Source organism: Lithobates pipiens, unplaced genomic scaffold (assembly GCF_037356315.1).
Source record: "Lithobates pipiens isolate NorthernLeopardFrog02 unplaced genomic scaffold, aLitPip1_a1.2 Scaffold_13, whole genome shotgun sequence".
NCBI lineage: Eukaryota > Metazoa > Chordata > Amphibia > Anura > Ranidae > Lithobates > Lithobates pipiens.
The window spans coordinates 201,795,076-201,815,573 of record NW_027507718.1 but is presented as its reverse complement, the minus strand read 5'-3'; the positions used below and the strand labels follow the sequence as shown (position 1 = coordinate 201,815,573).

Genomic DNA, 20,498 nt, shown 5'->3' with positions numbered 1-20,498 from the left:
ACCCGGGTTGTTCCCCAACCCATAGCATGCTGTGGGTGAGGGCTATGACATGTCTTTGGGGGGTTGTTTGGGTACACAGTTGTTCGAAAGGGGATAGAGGCCTAGAACATTGGGAGTTCCTATTTAAGGATTGCAGAAAGAATGCAATTAAAAGGTAAGTCCAAGATGGAATGGGTGGTCTATCTACGGTGCTGGCAAGAATCGGGGCGGAGACTAGTTGACCTCTATTGTACAAATGGTAGGCACGTAACCTATCTTGTGGCCAATGTTCTGACAGATAGTCGGGAGATAGGCCTGGAGGGAAGTCTGGGTTACACTTGATCGGAGACAAGGGCCCGGGGATTGAGGAGATTTGTGTTTGAAGGCAAATTTGCTGAAAGCATTTTAGAGTGGGGTGTATTAATGGGTGGAGGGCGACCGAGGCCGGGGAGTGGGCAGGTCTTATCCAGGGTAGAGAAGCTAGTGGTATGGAAGAGAAAGATGCTTCCAACGGAACCCATTCCTTATAGGGGTCCTGGACATTCCAGTCTACTATCCTGGTCAGGTGGACCGCTTTGTAGTAGTTAAGTATATCTGGGAAGCCCAGGCCTCCCAGATGTTTCGGGCGAGAAAGGGTTTTAAGGGAGATTCTGGGTTTCCGGTGTCCCCATACAAATCTAGAACAAATGCTATTATAGGACGTGAAGAAAGATTGGGGGACCTGTATAGGTAAGGTTTGGAGGATATATAGCAGGCGGGGTAGAACGTTCATCTTGAGAACTGCGATCCTACCAAACCACGATAGGATCTGTTTGTTCCATCTTTCGAGATCCGTCGTCAATTTATGTAGGATGGGGAGGTGGTTTGTTACGTAAAGGTCCGCTAATTTCTGTGGTATTTGGGTGCCCAGGTATGTAATAGAATCAGATTTCCAGCGTATCGGGAAGTTCGACTCGCATTGTGTCTGGACGGGTTCTGGGAGGGAAATATTAAGAGCGTACGACTTCGAGAAGTTTATCTTAAGATTAGATACCACCTTAAATTTGCTAAATTCTGAAAGGACGATTGGAATGGTGGTGATGGGTTCCGTGAGAAACATTAGAATGTCATCGGCAAAGGCCGCGTATTTAAACTCTTTCAGTGGAGTGTGGATGCCTTTGATGTCGTTATTCAAGGTGAGGGTCTGGAGGAGAGGTTCTAGCGTAAGGATAAAGAGGATCGGGGAAAGGGGGCATCCCTGCCTCGTTCCATTTCGGATGGAGAAGGCGTTTGACAGAGTGCCGTTGACCCTGACTCGTGCTGACGGTGTGGAGTAGAGGGACATAATCATATTGGTCATGTGAGGGCCGAGTCCCAAGGAGGTGAGGACTGCTTCCATGTAGTCCCAGGCCACTCTGTCAAACGCCTTCTCAGCATCCAGGGATAGGAAGAAAGCTTTCTGTTTAGTCTGCGTAATCAAATGGTGGATATTGATGGCTTTCAGGGTGTTATCCCTTGCCTCTCGCCCGGGGATGAAACCTACTTGATCGGGGGATATAAGGGCCGGGAGAAAGGGGAGGAATCTATTAGCGAGGATTTTTGCAAATATTTTCACGTCTACATTGAGAAGGGAGATCGGCCTATAGCTACTAGTGAGTGTGAGGTCCTTATCTGGTTTGGGAATAACTGTAATGTGGGCTTCTAAGATGCTGCCGGGAAGGGATTTCGAGGTGGGAGTAGAATTGAAGGCCTTCAGGAAGGGTTTTTGAAGTGTCTCCGCAAATAATTTATAATATGCCGAGGTCAGCCCATCAGGGCCAGGACTCTTACCAGGTTTCAGTTGCTTTACGGCTTGTGACCATTCTGCTGAAGAGATAGGGGCTTCCAGGGCTTGGAGGGTGTCCTGGGGGATAGTCTTGAGAGGGAGCTTAGAGAGATACGTCTGGATATCACCAAGTCGTTTGTGAGGGTCTGGAGTTTGCGGGTTAGGGAGGTTGAGGTTATAGAGGGAGGTGTAATAGCGTTCGAACTCCGATGCTATATCTGTGTTGGTTTCGAGGACCGAACCGGTGGGGGAGTGTATACTATGGATCGTTCGCTTAGCTGCTTTAGATTTCAGGGCTTGGGCCAAAAGGTGGCCTGACTTGTTCCCATGCTCGTAGAAGAGCTTCTGGGAAAGGGCGAATTTCTTTCTCATCTGATATCCCAAGATATCTTGGATCTGGATGCGGACGTTCGTTAATTCAGCATGCGTGTCCAACGCAAGAGTTCTCTTGTGTTGAGTTTCAAGGGACCTAAGCTTGGCAAACAGGCCCGTTAGGATGGCAGCTCTTTCTTTCTTGAGGGCAGCAGCTAGGGAGATGAACTTCCCTCTTACGACACATTTATGTGCCTCCCACTGGGTAAGGGGGGAGATCCCAGGTGTGTCATTTTCTACGAAATAATTGGTTAGACAGTCACGAATTTCATTAGCTCTGAGTTCGTCTGTGAGAATGCTAGCATCCAACCTCCAGATGGTGGACCGGACAAGTTTTTCAGGGAAAGTGAAAAGGGCGGTGATGGGGTGATGATCCGAGATCGTCATGGGTTCGATTGAGGCATTGGTCAAATGGTGCAGATGCTGTTGGGAAGTCATGAGGTAGTCAATTCGGGAATACCTATTGTGTGGGACAGAAAAAAAAGTGAAATCCTTGTCTTTGGGAAATAGAGATCGCCACGTGTCGTGGAGTAATAACTCCTGGAGACTTTTCTTGATTTGCTTAAGGGCACGGAATGTCATGCTGGAGGACCCTGAGGAGGTATCCATTAAAGGATCCAAGGGGGCGTTAAAATCGCCACCGAGGATTAGCATTCCTTCCGAGAAAGATAGTAGTTTGCGCACTACCCTCCGAAAGAAGGGTACTTGGGAGGAGTTGGGGCTATAAATATTAGCAAAAGTAAACATCCTATTTTTAAAAGAGCCTTTGATGAAGAGGAACCTTCCATCGTCATCTGCTAGGGTATCTGAGAGTTGAAAGTCAAAGTTTTTGGAGAGAAGTATGGAAACACCTTTACACTTCGCAGAGGGGCATGTCGCGTGAAATTCTACAGGGAAGGCACGGTTGGTTAGTCTGGGGGTAGATTTAGCACTGAAGTGGGTCTCTTGAAGGAGGACCACATCTGCCTTTAGTTTATGCATTAACGATAGCGTCTGGTGGCGCTTCTCTGGGATGTTTAGGCCTTTGGCGTTAAAGGAGACAAGCTTCAGAGACATATGTTTAGTCTCGTTCCGTAGAGGTGGTACCATTGTGAGCAAGGTAGGTTTAGCTAGATAGTATCCGGGAGGGGGGTCTCAGGGGAGGGGGAGAGAGAGAGAGAAAGACAGAAAAAAAAAGACAGGGAGAAGAGGAAAACAATAAAAGAAAAGAAAAGAAGAGGAAAGAAAAGAAAAGAAGAGAAGATAAAATAAAAAAAAAAAGGGTAGGGGGGGGAGGAGAGAGGAGGAGGGGAGGGGAGAGAGAGGGAATCAGAGGATAGAAGGGGGGAGACAGGGAGTGAGGGAATTTGGGTGGGGTACGGGGGGTGCGAAGCCGGTGGAAGGGTTGAACCTGTCAACCCCTCGGAACTCCGAGAGCAGCACCGGCTGGGTCAACTCTGACTACCAGCGTCCGTTGTTTGGGGGTGGCGGACGAGGTCACACGAGAGGAGGGAGGTCTCCGTCACTGAGAGACCTAAGGAGGCAAAAGGACGGCAATTGGTCAAGGTGAGGATGAGTTGGGGACTAGAGATCAGCAATCTTGAGACCCCACGTGGGGATCTCATATGGAAGAGAGAGGACTATAAGGTGCGAATAAGCCATTTTCAGGTCAGCGAAACCCGAGGGTCAGGGGCAGGTGATAAGGCCTGAGGTCAGCGAGAGATAAGGAGGAGGAGATAAGCGGGAGCAGTAGGTCAAGGAAGTCCGATGAGGTAGGGATAGGGGCTTAAGCGGGATGCGCTGGAGAAGTGGCCATCAATTAACAGTGAAAAGGGAGAAATAGGATAGGGTTCCTGAGTTGTATTTCGGGGGGGAGTACCAGAGCGGGGGACAAAGTAAATGCACAGGTCTAGCTTAAAGTGAACAAATGATGACTTAACAGCTATCATAGACATAAAATCAGAACAACATAACATAACATAATACCTGGACAAGTAGGACCGACACCCGGCAGATATAGATGGTCAAGTAAGGGTAAATGCAATAACAACTACACCCGTGACATATGTAGCAAAAATCCGAGGTCTTTAAGAAAGAAGGCCGAGTATAAAGAGTCGGGAGTGAGGGCTAAGTTAAATTTTAGGGATGGGGAACAATTCTTGAGGGGTATAAATCAAAGTATATAAGGCCCAACAATTACCGGAGGTCTCTATCAATTGGTGTGCAGGGACTCCAATTTGGTCAACTGGGGCGCAGCGTAGGATCTTCAGGCACTAAAGAGAAGCCTCAAGAAGTCGGTCATGTCGCCGTAAGGATAACGATCAGGAGACTGAGCGACAATGTAACAATTACAGGGCAATATGGATAAAGATCTAGAGCTACACAGTACCTCACTCCCGACTCAGTGGGAGTACCCACGTAGTATGACTCATATCATCAGCATGCAGGCACATTTCAGTCTAGGGATTAAGAAGGGCAGAGAAGTATTGAAAGAGGGTAAGAGGAGAGAGGAAGAAAAGAAGAGGAAGGAGAATGAAGTAAGGAAGCGAGTGTTAGCAATACCATAAAAGGAGGAGAGAGTTCCACGGTTACGTCAACTTGAGACGAGTAGAGATGAGCACAGCGTAGTGGAAGGCCAAAGTCTGAAGAGGGGAGGGCCCACGACAGTCTCAGGGGGCACTTCAAGGCCGTCACGAGCCGGAGGCCTCGTAGTAGCATAGTGGAAGTCTTGACGGTCTTGAAGTAGAAACATCAGGGAGAAAAGGTGGGTATGGCTCCAGGCGTTCAGGCAGCAGCATAAACGTTGAAGGACAAATTCGGGGCGTCTGTGTTCAAGTCGAGGACTGCCCTGAGAAGAGGACAAGCTTAGACTCTGCAAGGGAGGGTGATGTGGGCAGGTCCTGGTCCGGAAGTGGGGATCTGTGGACAGATGGAGGCATCCAGAAGGTGGTCGCCAGGTGAAAGTTCTCGGAAAGGGGGCAAGGCATTCTCTGGGTGTAGAAGTCAGATGGGTTGTGATTGCAGGCTCAGGTGACGGTCAAGTTCAACATTACGAACCGGAGATATAGTTCAACAAACGGAGGAGGGTGTCTGATCTCCCTCAACTGCGGCGGGGTCTGCGGTGGGCAGGTGAAGCCGTGGGGCTACCGTTTCTTGGCGGTGAGGCACCCCTTGGGGGAGAGTGAGGAGGAGGAGGTCGGTGTTCAGGTCTGCGGCGTCTCCCTACGGCATAGTTGCCGGCTTCGTCCACCCCCTCCATAGAGTTCACCCTGCGGAGAGTAGGCAATCTGAAGTCGCTGTACCAGTCGGGGAGATCAACGGAGGGAAGATCAAGTGCGGTACAAAAGTGGTCTAGATCCTCCGGGACTCGCAGATTTTCTACCCGGCCCTGGTGAGAGACGGACAGGCAAAAAGGGTACTTCCAACGGTACGGGATGGCTCTGGTTCTCAGTATTTCCAGCAGTGGTCGAAGTTCCCGCCTGCGCTGCAGGGTGATGTTGGAGAGATCCTGGAAAATTTTGATGTTGACTCCTCTGTGGTTAATCTGGTTTCTTTCTCTGGCTTTACGTAAAATGTCCTCTTTTAAAGGGAAGTCAACCATGCAGCAAACCACATCCCTTGGGGGATCAGTATCACGACCTCTGGGGCGCAGGGCTCTATGAATACGCTCAAATGCCACTGGAGTATCTGGGGGTCTTTCCAAGAGGTCATTAAAAATGTGGGTGACTCTTTGGGACAGCAGATTAGGGTCTAAGGACTCAGGTATGCCTCTCACCCTCAGGTTCCGGCGTCTCCCTCTGTTGTCGAGGTCTTCCAAATGCCTATTGATGTCTCTCAAGTGTATAGCGTGGGATTCAGTGAGCTGTTGCACCTGGCATAAGGAGGCATCATGGCGGGTCTGCACAGCTTCCATTTCGTCTACCCTGAGAGACATTGAGTGGATGTCAGCCCTCAAATCGGAGATTGCTGCGGATAGGGTATGTTTTATGTCGGCTGCTACACTGCGCAGATCGTCAATGCTGATTGCAGGCTGATCCCGGGGGCTTGCATCGGGCCTTGCGCGCAGCGGGCTCCTGCTGTGCGGGCGTGAATTACTCGAGGCCGCGGCTCGGGAGCTGCTCCTAGGCCGCGACCGGAAGATCTCCGGGATTTGCCTGGGCGGAGGGGCTTCATGCTCCGGGGGGGAGCGGGACCTAGCCGCTGACATGCTGGAGAGCTAGGAGGCTCAGTTCAGAGGCGTAGGGTCGGTTATTACTTGCCTTCGCTGATGTAGCAGGGTCTCGTGGACGGGAGCTCAGGGATCAGGCGGCCATCTCGGATCAGCGTCAAGCCACGCCCCCATCCCTCAAGTTTTGATGTAAGTTTGTAGAAGCTACATGTTATTACTCCCCACCCTTTGTTCTCTTTTTGTCTCTTCTGTACGCAAATTAATGCCATGGTATGCCCAATTGGCACTGTTTTTGTATTATTCTTTTTCTTTTTGAAAACTAATAAACACTTAAAAAAAAAAAAATTCTCAAATATCTGCACTCAATTTCTTGCCACAGGGAAATATTATGAGACAAGTAACAACTTGTAGATAAATTGTGGTATAGCTCAGTTGCTCAGAAATTGATTGCACTACCAAGCAATTAAAACGTCTCTTGTGTGTGAGGTCACTTAAGTATCCATTTGGTACAAAACCAGTTATCTTTCTCTGGAGATTAATCTCTTTTACAATCTACCAATTAAAATCTCATGTGAAGTTTAAGCCTACAAGCATGGTATTTATTACAAATCAATTTATTCCTTGTAATGGGAGTGCTTTGTGCTTGTTTTGGAAAAAAAACAAGCTACATATGTAAGAGTTAAAAATATATATACATATGTAAGTAAAATATCTGTGGACTGTAGAGATGTACATAAAAAAAAAAAACTTTGCATCAAACATCCAGTCCTGAGCAGAAGAGCAGAAGATATTCTCATGTTTCTTCTTAAATGTCCTTGCAGTAAATGGATGGTTGACATTAACATTGACATTAAAACTAAGGTCAGGGCTTACTTGTAACCCTGACAGGCAAAAAAAACTGTTGACATTTTAAGAAAAACTTTTTTTGTTTAAATACATAACGTTTATAGTGTCTTAAAGTCTATGCTTGCTAAACAGTGGTGTGAATGCCAGTTCCTCCATCATAGAGGAACAAAAAAAAAGAAAACAAATTTCACTAGGATCCTGCAAATACTGTAGCAGATCAGACACAAACACATGGAGGGAAATTTATTAAAACTGGAGCAGACTGTACATGGCAACCAATCATCTTCTATCTTAGCTTGTTCAGTTAAGCTTTGAAAATGAAAGATAAAACCTGATTGGTTGCCATGCACAGATACGCAAGTTTCTGGCTGCACCAGTTTTTTTCTGATTAAAGAATTAAAGTCTGATTTGCTAAAGGAGTTGATAATCTTCACACAATAACATGTGTGAATATTCAATGCTTTTATCTTATCATGTTAAATGCAGTTTACTTATTTAATCTGCACATGGCAAATGACAATTTAGAGTACAAACATTTTCAACTCCTTTAGTAAACCAACCTCATTAAATCACAATATGATGCTTTGGAGGGCAGTAGATACTAATGCCTCATTTCCCGGAGATGTTAAGTATGAGAGAACTGGCAGTAGGCATAACAGCATATTAGAAAAAAAAATGTTGACTTGTTACTCTTAAAACCAGAGTTTTTGGACTCCTAAAAAAAAACGTTTTCTTTTTTTTTTTTTTAGATGAAGTAGGGAAGAGATAAAATGTTTGCCAGTTTTGTTTTTTTGTAGAATGTCTGAGGGGACCCCCCCCCCCCTCTCTTTCTATTAAAGAGTCATAGTGACAAAAAGTGATGAGAATTCCCAATGACTGACATGGAGACAGCAACAAAAACATTTGGATTTGGGTATTTATTTTTTTATTTATTTTTTAGAATCATACTTACCTAGGTGGATGAAGCATCTGGCCGATGCTGCATCTGTCCCCTACTGGCTGAGAACCGAGTGATCAAACACCACTGATCACTCGGTTCGCAAAGCTCCATGAGCAGAGAGCTGGTGACTGGTACTCACAGCACTCTGCTCTGCTCCTCTCCTTCCCCATGCTCACTGGAGCTATGGCAGGGGTTGGAGCAGCTGGCACAGGCTCTCAACAGCTCGCTAAGAGGCTGATCCAGGTGCCAGTTCTGGATTCTTGGCGGATCCCAACCATATGGTTGTGATCTTTCCCCAGCCTGGACCACCTTGGTGACATCAGCCTATAATGGGCTTCAGCCCACTGTCACAGGGGTACAGAATGAACTGTACTCCTGTGATCCACAGGAAAAGTACAGCTCAACAAGCTTTGGCTGTACTTCTCAAAAAAAGAAGACAGCACCGATAACCCTTCCACACTATATTAATATCTATTCTGGCTGGAGTTGTAATTGAATTACTGTATTTTAACAGCTTCTAATTTAAAGATGAACTCCGGGCAAACTGCAAAAATGTGCAGATGACTGTTAGGGATTGATTTAGTAAATCTAGAGAGTGCAAAATCTGGTGCAGCTGTGCATGGTAGCCAATCAGCTTCTAACTTCAGCTTGTTCAGTTAAGCTTTGACAAAAAAACCTGGAAGCTGATTGGTTACTATGTAGAACTGCACCAGATTTTGCACTCTCCAGTTTTAGTATGTTAACCCCACAGCACATATAAGTGAATAGTTTTATCTGCCAAAATATTTGTATTTCTTAACTCCAGTTCTGAAATGTATACAGCTCTGCCACATCCTACAGTCTTGTCTGGAAGGACAGGAGACTTGTTTTTCTTTTTCTGCTGCAGTTCAGTATCCCTTGCGTTTCTTCTCCTTCCGCCAGCCTGTCATTTGACAGTAAAGTTGAAGGAGCTGACTGATGAGCTTGTCTTACTATCACTCTGCTTTCACCTCCCATCTCTTTGCAATGTGGCACAAGTGAAGTGGCTCCTTGTCCTCCTTCTCACTTTCCCAAGCTGAGCTCTACTGTACAGAGACTAAAAGAAGATAATACTAGGTCAAATGTATGGAACTTACACTGCTTGTATTTAAAACCAATTATTTGGATATATTAATGAATTTGGAGATGCATTATTTGTGTATTTGTGAAATTGTCTTCATAATACTTACTTTGGAGCTTTCAACTATATGGGCTATAAGTAGTCAGAAACTTTTCTCCCAGTAAATCAGAAAAAATAGCTAATTTGATAAGAACTAATATGCAGTTAGGGTAAAAAAAGGCAGATTCTGTTCCAGGTTTTCTGATAGATACAGTAAATATTTTAAAGGGACGGGTGTCCTTCACATCTGTGCCCTGCTTGTAAACCTCTTTAGGTTAATCATCCTGTTTTGCATATTTACCCTATGCTTGCTCCACTTACTTCATCTTTCTGTACAATTTAAGGATGAAGAAACCAGCTACACAATTATCAAGTCTAAGGAGACAGAAATCACGGCAGAGGGACTGAAGCCTGCGTCATCCTATATATTCCAGATCCGAGCACGCACGGCCGCAGGGTATGGCGCCTACAGTCGCAGATTTGAGTTTGAAACCAGCCCAGTGTGTAAGTCATTTTAATTACTGTCAGCTCATGTCCATGTAATAGTTAGCGGAAAGAGTCAGCAGATCAATACCATAACAGGGAACTGTCATTCTTACACTGCTCTAGATTTCCTCTCCCAGGTCGGATGCATTAAATGAAGAGGCCCTATTCATGTCACTCAGCAGGATACACACTTCACACTTTGGTCCTTGCTTTCTCATTTGATTAAGCCCAAAGAGAGGGTCAATTTCAACCTGTACTAAAAACTAGAAGATCAGAAAAATGGAGTGTATATTTTACAGATTGTGTTTTTTTTTAAGCATAATCAAATTATACGGGATTATTTGATCTGCGGTTGCTTTACTGTACTCCAATATCTCTAAAGAACAATTTTCATATTGGTAGCTTGGGAAAGGGCAAGCAATGATATGGAACATAAACATATAATAGCTACTATTTATAATATTGAAAATACTATCAATTTAAAGGGGCTTTATTGTGTCTCTTTGTACCTGGAGAGCAAAAGCCTATTTTGATCATTGGCCAAAGTTCAGTAAGGTTGAACAGGTCCATCCTGACACTAGAATGAGGTTTGGGATCAGACTGAGGCCATTACCGGGATCTAGAGATTAAAAGGGGTCTTATGCTGTGTACACATGGTCTGACATTTTTTCTGACGGATTTTGTCCGAAACTGGTGTTGCATACACACGGTCGGACAAAGTTGTTGGAAAATCTGATTGTTCGGAACGTGGTGACATTTGTTGCGTACGATGGGACTACGTAGAAGCTAGTAGCCAATAGTTTTGGTCTCATAATTGGATCTGAGCATGCGTGGCACTTTGTCCGTCGGAATTCTCTACAAAAAATCGAAAAAAGTGTGATCGGATTCTTTTGTCAAATGTTAGATCCTGCTCTCGCCGATGGAAAAAGTCCAATAGAGCCCATACACGATCGGATTTACTGACAATATATCACCGATCGGACCTTTTCTGTCAGAATTTCCGACCATGTGTACAGGGCATTACAGTGGTGAAAATAATTATTTGATCTCCTGCAGATTTTGTACATTTGCCCACTTGCAAAGAAATTAAGGTTCTATAATTTTTATCATAGGTGTATTTTTAAATGATAGAGACAGAATACCAACCAAAAATCCAGAAAAAAACACATGATACAAATGTTATAAATTGAGTTGCGATTCAATGAGTAAAATAAGTATTTGATACCAACCAACAATAATGCTGGCTCCCAATGACTGGCTATAGTATGTGCTCATGTGGTACACCTGTCAATTTAAGAAGGTGCTCCTAACGACAACTCGTTATGTGTATAAAAAATACCTGTCCACAGAATCTCTTTCTTCCATTCAAATCTAACCATTATGGGCAAGACCAAAGAGCTATCAAAGGACGTCAGGCTTGTGAGAAGGAGACAACTGTTGGAGCGATTATTTGCAAATGGAAGAAATACAAAATAATCATTAATCGTCCTAAGTCTGGAGGTCCGTGCAAGATTTTGCCTTATGAGGTAAGGAGGATCATGAGAAAAGTGAGGGATCAACCCAGAACTACACAGGAGGAGCTTGTAAATAATCTCAAGTCAGTTGAGACCACAGTCACCAAACAAACCAATGGTAACACAATACACCGCCATGGATTGAAATCCTGCAGTGCCCGCAAGTCCCTCTCCTCAAGAAGATGCACAGGCCCATCTGAAATTTGCCATTGAACATCTTAATTATTCAGAGAAGGATTGGGAGAAAATGCTGTGTTGAGATGAGACCAAAATTGAGCTCTTTGGTATTAACTCGACTCGACAAATGCTAACTATGACGCTAAGAACACCATCCCTACAGTCAAGCACGGATGTGGAAACATTATGCTTTGTAATTGTAATATCAATGGGATACCTACGGAATCATGTGTATAAAAACCTTCAATTGCGTCATAATAAAACAGAACAGTTATTTGGAAAGATGTTGAGCGTATCTTTTGTGTCTGTTCCCTACTGTAGTAGTTATTAATTTGGAACCACTAATCAATATGAGGATAGGAGTTGCCTATCTACAAAATGTATAAGTCAGGTGGCGAGCTTTGCCTAGGAGGGGCTTTATAGGTGACCCTGAGTATTCAAAAATAGGAGCGTGAGACGATCCAGGAATTTCTGATAATCAGTCGGCTGAGGTAAGCCTTTTCCTTACATTTGAGTTATCAGACTTCCTTGATCGGTAAGGACTTTTCGGGACAAAGGGTACCTATTTTACTCCCCTTAATCGAACTGTATTGATTGGTGGTTATATGTTATGTTGTCACTGTCTACTTTCCATTGGAGTGTTATAGAAAAGAAAGGGAAGAATAGTGCTGTTCACAGGTATATGTAGTACATCTTCTAGATAAAGTAGTTTAGAGGCAAGAGGGTATAGGCACACATAGAGAAGACTAGCCAATCATTATGGCCATTAAATTACCGTATTCATCGGCGTATAACACGCACTTTTTTCCCCCTAAAATCAGGGGGAAATCGGGGGTGCGTGTTATACGCCGATCCCCCGCTGTTTCTATACCCTTCTACCACTCTCTGCGGCTTCTGGGTATTTTCGGCTATCTTCGGCCGTTCTCAGCTATTTCCGGCCATTCTCAGCTATTTTCAGCCATTCTCGGCCGTTCTTGGTGGCTTTCGGAAAGCCGAAAGCTGCTGAGGACAGCCGAGTGTGCCCGAAAATAGGCGAGAACGGCCAAAAATAGGCGAAAACGGCCGAAAATAGCCGAGAACGGACGATTGCGGCCAAAAATACCCAAAGGCCGCCGAGAACGGCCGAGAACTACCGAGCGCCATTGAGATACACAGGACATCCGCTCTGTATCTCAGCGGAGCCATTTTTAAATGGCAAACACACTAACGAGGCTGCAAATGACTGGCAAGGCTGCAATAGAAGACTGCAAATGACTGACAAGACTGCAAATGACTGGGAAGGCTGCAATAGAAGGCTGCAAATGAAGACAAGGCTGCAATGGAAGGCTGCAATGCAAGGCTGCAAATGACTGACAAGGCTGCAATGGAAGGCTGAAAATGACTGACAAGGCGGCAAATGACTGATAAGACTGCAATGCAAGCCTGCAATTGACACTGACAAGGCTGCATTGATGGGCATTTAAATGTAAGTTTTTTTCCTTAAACTTGCCTCCTAAAAGTTTTTTTCTTCTAAATTCCCTCCTAAACTTGGGATGCGTGTTATACGCCAATAAATACGGTAAGTAAATTATTAATTTGGAACCACTAATCAATATGAGGATAGGAGTTGCCTATCTACAAAATGTCTAATTCACAGGCCAACTTTGCCACATTGAGGGTTCAATGGACAGTACCATGTATTGTCAAATCTTGGATGAGAACCTTCTTCCCTCAGCTATAACACTGAAGATGAGTTGTGGATTAGTCTTCCAGCATGACAATGACCCAAAACATACTGCCAAGGCAACAAAAGAGTGGCTCAAGAAGAAGCACATTAAGGTCAAGGTGTGGCCTAGCCAGTCTCCAGATCGTAATACTATAGCAAATTTATGGAGGGAGCTGAAACTACAAGAAACGTCTTACCTCTGTGCTTGCCAACAAGGATTTCTCCACCAAGTACTAAGTCATGTTGTGCTTGGGGATCAAATACTTATTTTACTCATTGAACTACAATTAAATTTATAACATTTCTATCATGTGTTTTTTCTGGATTTTTGGTTGATATTCTGTCCCTATCATTTAACCCCTTCCAGACCAGCCACTGCAGTTGTACTGCGGCATGTACCCTGCTCCCCTGTACATCGATTCACCTTTTGACCACTAGGGGGCGCTTGTGTAGCGTGACGCCAGAGCCGATGCACATGCCTGGTGTTCGGGATGACCACTGGGCTCCCGCGATCGCTCTACACAGAGACAGAACAGAGATCTGTCAGTGTAAACAGACAGATCTCTGTGCTATCAGGGGTGAGGAGAGCGATCTGTTGTTCATACTAATTATGAACAACAGATCACTCTCCTTGCTTAGTCAGTCCCCTCCCCCCCACAGTTAACCTCCCTAGCTGTATGATTATGTCAGATTGTTGTGTCTCAAAGCGGTACAATTGTTTTGCATAGAAATTTGGCATTTTATATTGTAGGCCTGTAATTCTTAGCAATAACACACTTAAATCTGTCCAAACAAGAGTCTAGTAGACATCCCTGGTATGATAAACTTTGAAACACAAAATCATAAATTATAATATAATAAATAACTATAAATAATTATAAAAAATAATAATATAATAATAAAATGAATTTCCCCACGATTCACTATCGCTCAATTCTGCAAGTGTTCCAATTTACTATTTACTGTTTTCTAGCTGGTCTAAAACCACTTTTGACGTAAAGGGACACTTTTTAGTTGCTATGGACAATCTCCAGTTTCCAGGCAGAAAGAACAGTTTATAATATATATAACTGCATGCAGGGCATTGGACAAAAGGGATGTGAAATTATTTCATAGAGTAATGTAATCTGTAAGATTACGGTGTACTGTATGTGTTATGAATTTTCTATTTTTTGAATTTGCTAATGGTACTGAAATTTAACCCCAAGCCATACTTGGGAAAACCACCAGGGAGGTTAAAATCACTCCCTAGGGAACACAGTTAACCCCTTCCCTGCCAGTGATACTTACACAATAATCAGTGCATTTTTATAGCACTGATCGCTGTATAAATGCCAATGGTCCCGAAATAGTGTCAAAAGTGTCCAATCTGTCTGCCACAATGTCACAGATCACCATTACTAGTAAAAAAAAAAATGATAATAAAAATGCCATAAATGTTTCCCCTATTTTGTAGATGCTACAGTATAACCTTTGCGCAAACCAATCAATATATGCTTATTGCGATTTTTATTACCAAAATATGTAGAAGAATATATATCGGCCTAAACTGAGGAAAACATTTGCTTTTAAAAAAAAAAAATGGGGACATTAATTATAGCAAAAAGTACAAAATCATTTTTTGGTTTATAGTGCAAAAAATAAAAACCACAGAGATGATCAAATACCACCAAAAGAAAGCTCTATTTGTGGAGAAAAAAGCATGTAAATTTTGGTTGGGTACAACGTCGCACAACTGCGCAATTGTCAATTAAAGTGACGCAGTGCCGTATCGCAAAAAATGGCTTGGTCATTGAGCAGCCAAATCTTCCGGGGCTGAAGTGGTTAAAATACACCTATGATAAAAAAAATTATAGACCCTTCATTTTAATCTACAGGGGATTAAATAATTATTTTCCCCACTGTACCTCTGAGTTGTTTATCTGTCTCAGACATTTTTTGATACATTGACTTAAAGTGTGCATATATATATTTTTTTTAATTAGTAGCTCCGGACCCTTTAGAGTTTAGATCATCATTACAGCAAGAGAAATTGTATTTTTGATATTTGTACTGTTGAATACAATTAAATGAAAGTGTATTAATTATATTTATTTATTTTCTTAAAAAAGGGTTAGCAGTGGCAGCCTTCATATTTTTTCAGTACATGATCCCTTTAGGCTTGATTGAGTCCCTTTAACTCCTTTTGGAGAATCTCTTCTCTTTCTATTCTTTCTCTGCAAGTTGTAAATTGTATTGATTGCATAAAGTAATGTAAGTAATAATAAATAAAGTATATTCACTTATATAAAAATACATTATTTTATTGAGCACTGTCAGGACCGTTTTTAAGGCAGGGCAAAAGGGACAGCTGCCCTGGGCCCTGTCATTGTTGTGGGGCCCAAAGCAGCTGCTTCATACTTGCCAACTATCATGGTTTACATTCCCTCGCCCCTTGAGGTTTTAGTCCTGTGCTGTGTCCCAATATCTCAGTGTGAAGTGCTGCTACTAATGCTGCCCAGATCTGCCTTATTGTTGTGTACAGATGACTCATCTGCAGACCCTGTGTTTACATGTAAATTACTGGCATTCATAAGTAAATAGCGACGGCTGGTGGCATTGATATGTATATCATGCCCATTGGAGGTCATATCCATAGTAATCTCTAGCAACCAATCAACAAGCAGGAATCATGTGCTGTAACCTCTATTAACTAACCAGTGAGCTGTAATGTGTTCTGTAACCTCTAGAAACTAGTCAGTGAGCGATAATGATACACTGTAACCTCTGGCAACCAATCGCAATAGCTGCCTGATCTGATTCAGTAAACTGATTTTGAGTCTAGCTGCTATTTATTTTATGTCTCAGAGCAGGCGGAGAGCGAAACTGCATGGGGGGGGGGGGGGGGCAAGAAAAGTTTTGCCCAGGGTCCAATCAATAGTGATGGACGAACTTCCGACGGGACGTTTCGCGAACGCGAAATGCGAACGGACCCAAACGTTCGCGAAACCGACCGTTCGCCGCGGGCCCCATTGACTTCAATGGGAGGCGAACTTTGCAAACCTTCATGTCGAATTTGCGGCCACGTGGTAATTATTAGGGGGTAAAACGTAGTCCCACCATCTGGACAATGACATAATACATGTATGAGGTGAATTTGGGATCGATAACTACAAGCATTTTTATTTTATTTGGGAAATTGTTCTAACAATTCAGGACTATGGAGCTAATGAAGGCAATGGAGGAGAGGGAAGGTCAGGGACCAGGGTAGGCAAAGAAGAGGGTGCAGGAGATGATCACCAGCAGCGTGACATACCGGAATGACACATGCACCGTGATAGAGGCATCTGACAGCAGCACCGTAATACAGAGCACTGACAGCAGCACCGTGACATACAGCGCTGACAGCAGCACCGTGACATACAGCGCTGACAGCAGCACCGTGACATACAGCGCTGACAGCAGCACCGTGACATACAGCGCTGACAGCAGCACCGTGACATACAGCGCTGACAGCAGCACCGTGACATACAGCGCTGACAGCAGCACCGTGACATACAGCGCTGACAGCAGCACCGTGACATACAGCGCTGACAGCAGCACCGTGACATACAGAGCTGACAGCAGCACCGTGACATACAGCGCTGACAGCAGCACCGTGACATACAGCACTGACAGCAGCACCGTAAGCAGCCCCAGGAGGAAGTCAGCACAGCACAGGGATGGTGTGATCCCCTCATAATAAGAACCCCCAGGAGGAAGTCAGCACAGCACAGGGATAGTGTGATCCCTTCATAATAAGAACCCCCAGGAGGAAGTCAGCACAGCACAGGGATATCATAAGCAGCCCCAGTAGAAATATGACACCGCTCAACCTCTTCAAAGAGGAGGGTAGGGGCATATAGTACGGTGTGCTTTTTTGGGTCAAGGAAGTGAGCCAAATGAATTAAGAAGGTCTGTGTGCTTGATTAAAAAAATAGTTTATAGACATATACATGGTCTACTGGTCACATGTGTTGAATTCCTCCGAGATCCATGCCTCATTCATTTTTAGAAATGTGAGGTAGTTAACACTGTGGTGAGCTAGGCGAGTACGCTTATCGGTCACAATCCCCCCTGCTGCGCTGAACGTCCTTTCGGACAGGACACTGGATGAGGGGCAAGCCAACAGTTCGATTGCAAATTGGGCAAGCTCTGGCCAGAGGTCAAGCCTGCCCACCCAGTAGTCTAGGGGTTCATCACTCCTCAGAGCGTCCACATCGGCCGTTAACCCAATGTAGTCGGACACCTGACGGTCTAGGCGTTCCCTGATGCTGGATCCGGATGACACCTGTCGATGGGTCGGCTGAAAGAATGACCTCATATCCGAAGTCACCAACACATCTTCAAACCGGCCTCTTCTTGCAGGCGCTGTTGGATTGGTACCCGCAAATCCTTCTCTGGGAGTGGGAATTGCTCCTCTGCCAGCGCACGCAAAAGCAGAATGCAGCATTTCTCGAAGCAAGGCCTGGAAGTGCTGCATTCTGACAGCCCTCTGCGACGGCGGTAACATTTCCGCCATTTTGTGTTTGTACCGGGGGTCTAAGTACGTTGCCACCCAGTACTGGTCCTTGACCCTCATGCTTTTTATACGGGGGTCCCTATTAAAACACTGGAGCATGAAGGCCCCCATTTGCACTAAAGTGGAAGCGGTGTGGTGGCCTGGCTCCTGCTCATCATCCAGGATAATGTCGTCCTCTTCATTCTCCTCTCCCCATCCTCGCACAACAGGGATCCCAGAAAGGTTTAAAGCATGCTCTTCTTGCTCCTGCTCATCCGCCCCGGCACCATCCTCCTCTGACTCCTCATCAGACTCCTGTTGTTGACTTGTCTCAGATAGAGTAGCCCCCCCTGGGAATTCATCCAGCATTGCGACTTCCTCATCTTCCCGCTCCTGCTCCTCCACAGCCTGATCAATGACACGACGCAATGCACGCTCCAGAAAGAAGGCATAAGGTACCATGTCACTGATGGCGCCATGGCTGCGACTGACCAGTTTGGTGATCTCCTCAAATGGCCGCAGAAGTCTGCATGTGTCGCGCATGAGCAGCCACTGGCGCGGTGAAAAAAAACCCAGCTCCCCAGAACCGTTTCTTTCGCAGAGTTCATACAGGTAGACGTTAACTGCACGTTTCTGCTGGAGCAGCCTATCAAGCATATAGAAGGTTGAGTTCCATCGCGTCGGGCAATCGCAAATAAGACGTCTGACCGGCAGATGGTGTCGCCGCTGAATGTCAGCAAGGCGAGCCATGGCCGTGTAAGATCTTCTGAAATGGGCCGAGATTTTCCTTGCCTGCCGCAAGATGTCCTGGACCCCAGGGTATTTGACAAGGAATCGCTGCACGACCAAGTTTAAGACGTGTGCCATGCACGGCACGTGCGTGATTTTGCCCTGTTTCAATGCGCTAAGCAGATTGGCACCGTTGTCACACACCACTTTACCAACTGTCAAATTGAGCGGTGTTAGCCACTCATCTGCCTGTGAACGCAAAGCTGAAAGGAGTGCCGGGCCAGTGTGGCTCTTTGCTTCCAGGCACAACAGACGCAGCACGGCATGGCAACGTCTCACCTGGCATGTGGAATAGGTTCTGGGGAGCTTGGGCGGTGCAGTGGAAGAGACGCTAGCAGCGGAAAAGGAGGAGGCAGCTGAGGAGGAGAGGGAGGAGGATGGAGTAGGAGGAGGAGAAGAAGAGTCAGGCCTGCATGCAATCCGTGGCGGTAAAACCAAATCTACACGGGTGCCACGGGTTACATGCTTGACGGCCGTCAGAAGGTTCACCCAGTGGGCAGTAAAACTGATATACCTTCCCTGCCCGTGTTTGCTAGACCACGTGTCTGTGGTCAGATGTATCTTGGCACCGACACTGTGTGCCAGAGATACATTCACTTGCCGCTGAACATGGCCATATAGCTCTGGGATGCCCTTCTCTGAGAAATACTTCCTTCCTGGGACCTTCCATTGTGGTGTTCCAATGGCCACAAATTTGCGAAAGGCCTCCGAGTCCACCAGTTTATATGGCAGTAGTTGGCGGGCTATGAGTTCTGACAAGCCAGCCGCCAACCGTTGGGCAAGAGGGTTATCCGGCATCATCATTTTTTTACGCTCAAACATTAGGCCCACGGAAGCCTGCCTTTTTGCAGAAAAATGTGAGCTTGGCGTGATGGAAGGTGGAGTGGAGGACAATTGTGAGGAGAGAGGAGAAGGAGAAGTAGAAGACGAGGCTGGACGGTGAGAGCCTGCAGTGTGGCTTTGTGTGTTCCGTTGCTCCCACTGGGCTCGGTGATGGCTGCTCATGTGCCTTCTTAAGGCGGTCGTCCCTAGGTGAGTATTGGGCTTACCGCGACTAACGCGTTGACTGCAAAGATTGCAGATGGCAACGCTATTGTCAGCAGCGGACACGTTAAAAAAAGCCCACACTGCGGAGCCATGTGCCGGTGTCCTGGGAGCGCCAGATGTGACCGTACATGGTCGATGACTCGCTCCTGATACATTTGCAGTCTGCTTTGTCCCTGCTGTGCAATGTAAGTCATTGCTGCTTCTCCTCCCTATCTGCTGGTCCATATCTCCCTCTGAACTCCCCTCCTCTTCCTCTCTTGTGGGCACCCACGTGACATCACTAGACACGTCATCATCAACGTCACCTTCCCCACCGCTATAAGTAGAGATCTCGGAGTAGGCAGCAACACCGGGGACCAACCTCCTCCTTGGGCTGATCTGGGTACTGGCGTCAGACTGCTGAGTAGCGCTTGTTGCTACCTCCTCTTCCTGATCCAATACCAAGAGTGGCTGCGCATCAGAAATGTCCTCTTGATATGGATCGGAAAATAATTCCAGTGACTCAAGCGGAAGGTATGTGGTGGTGGTGGTGGTGGTCGTGTTGTTGGTGGTAGTGTCTTTGGGGGTGCACATAGCAGAGAGTGAAGAAGAGGGTGCAGATCGAGAGGATGAGGAGGGTGCAGAAGAGTAAGGCTGAGCGAGCCACTCAACCAAGTCTGGTGCATCCTTTAAAGTAATTGAACGCACCTTCTGCAACTTCCCACTTTGGCTCAAGCCTGTTGCTCCTGCCCTACCCCTACCACCCCTGCGGAAGGGCCTGCCTCTTCCTCTGCCTGTCATTTTTTAAATGACCCTGTGACAAAACTCTTAGTCCCTATACCGCTGAAGGACTGCTGCAGTATAGGTGAGCGGTCAGCAGTGGTGCACGTCAACCCTATCTATTGTGGACCTATAGCGGTCCTTACAGAACAGCAGACTGTACCGCACTCAAGCCTATGTACCGTAGCACCCTATACCAAGTTACCAGTCCTTATAAGAACTTTTGTGGACCAAGCAGGTTGTGTATTAGTGTTTAGCAGACTGTACGTCAGTCCC

At 45.6% G+C, this 20,498-nt stretch overlaps 1 protein-coding gene across 3 annotated transcripts in view; it reads left to right on the top strand.

Annotated features, from left to right (window-relative positions):
* The window catches only part of EPHA5 (EPH receptor A5), a 512,956-nt gene that overhangs the window by 415,760 nt on the left and 76,698 nt on the right, over positions 1-20,498 (top strand). For all 3 annotated transcript variants that reach the window (XM_077476128.1, XM_077476127.1, XM_077476126.1), the window contains exon 7: positions 9,571-9,730. In XM_077476128.1, coding sequence (XP_077332254.1) covers positions 9,571-9,730 — 160 coding nt within the window. The remainder of the gene's footprint in view (positions 1-9,570; positions 9,731-20,498) is intronic.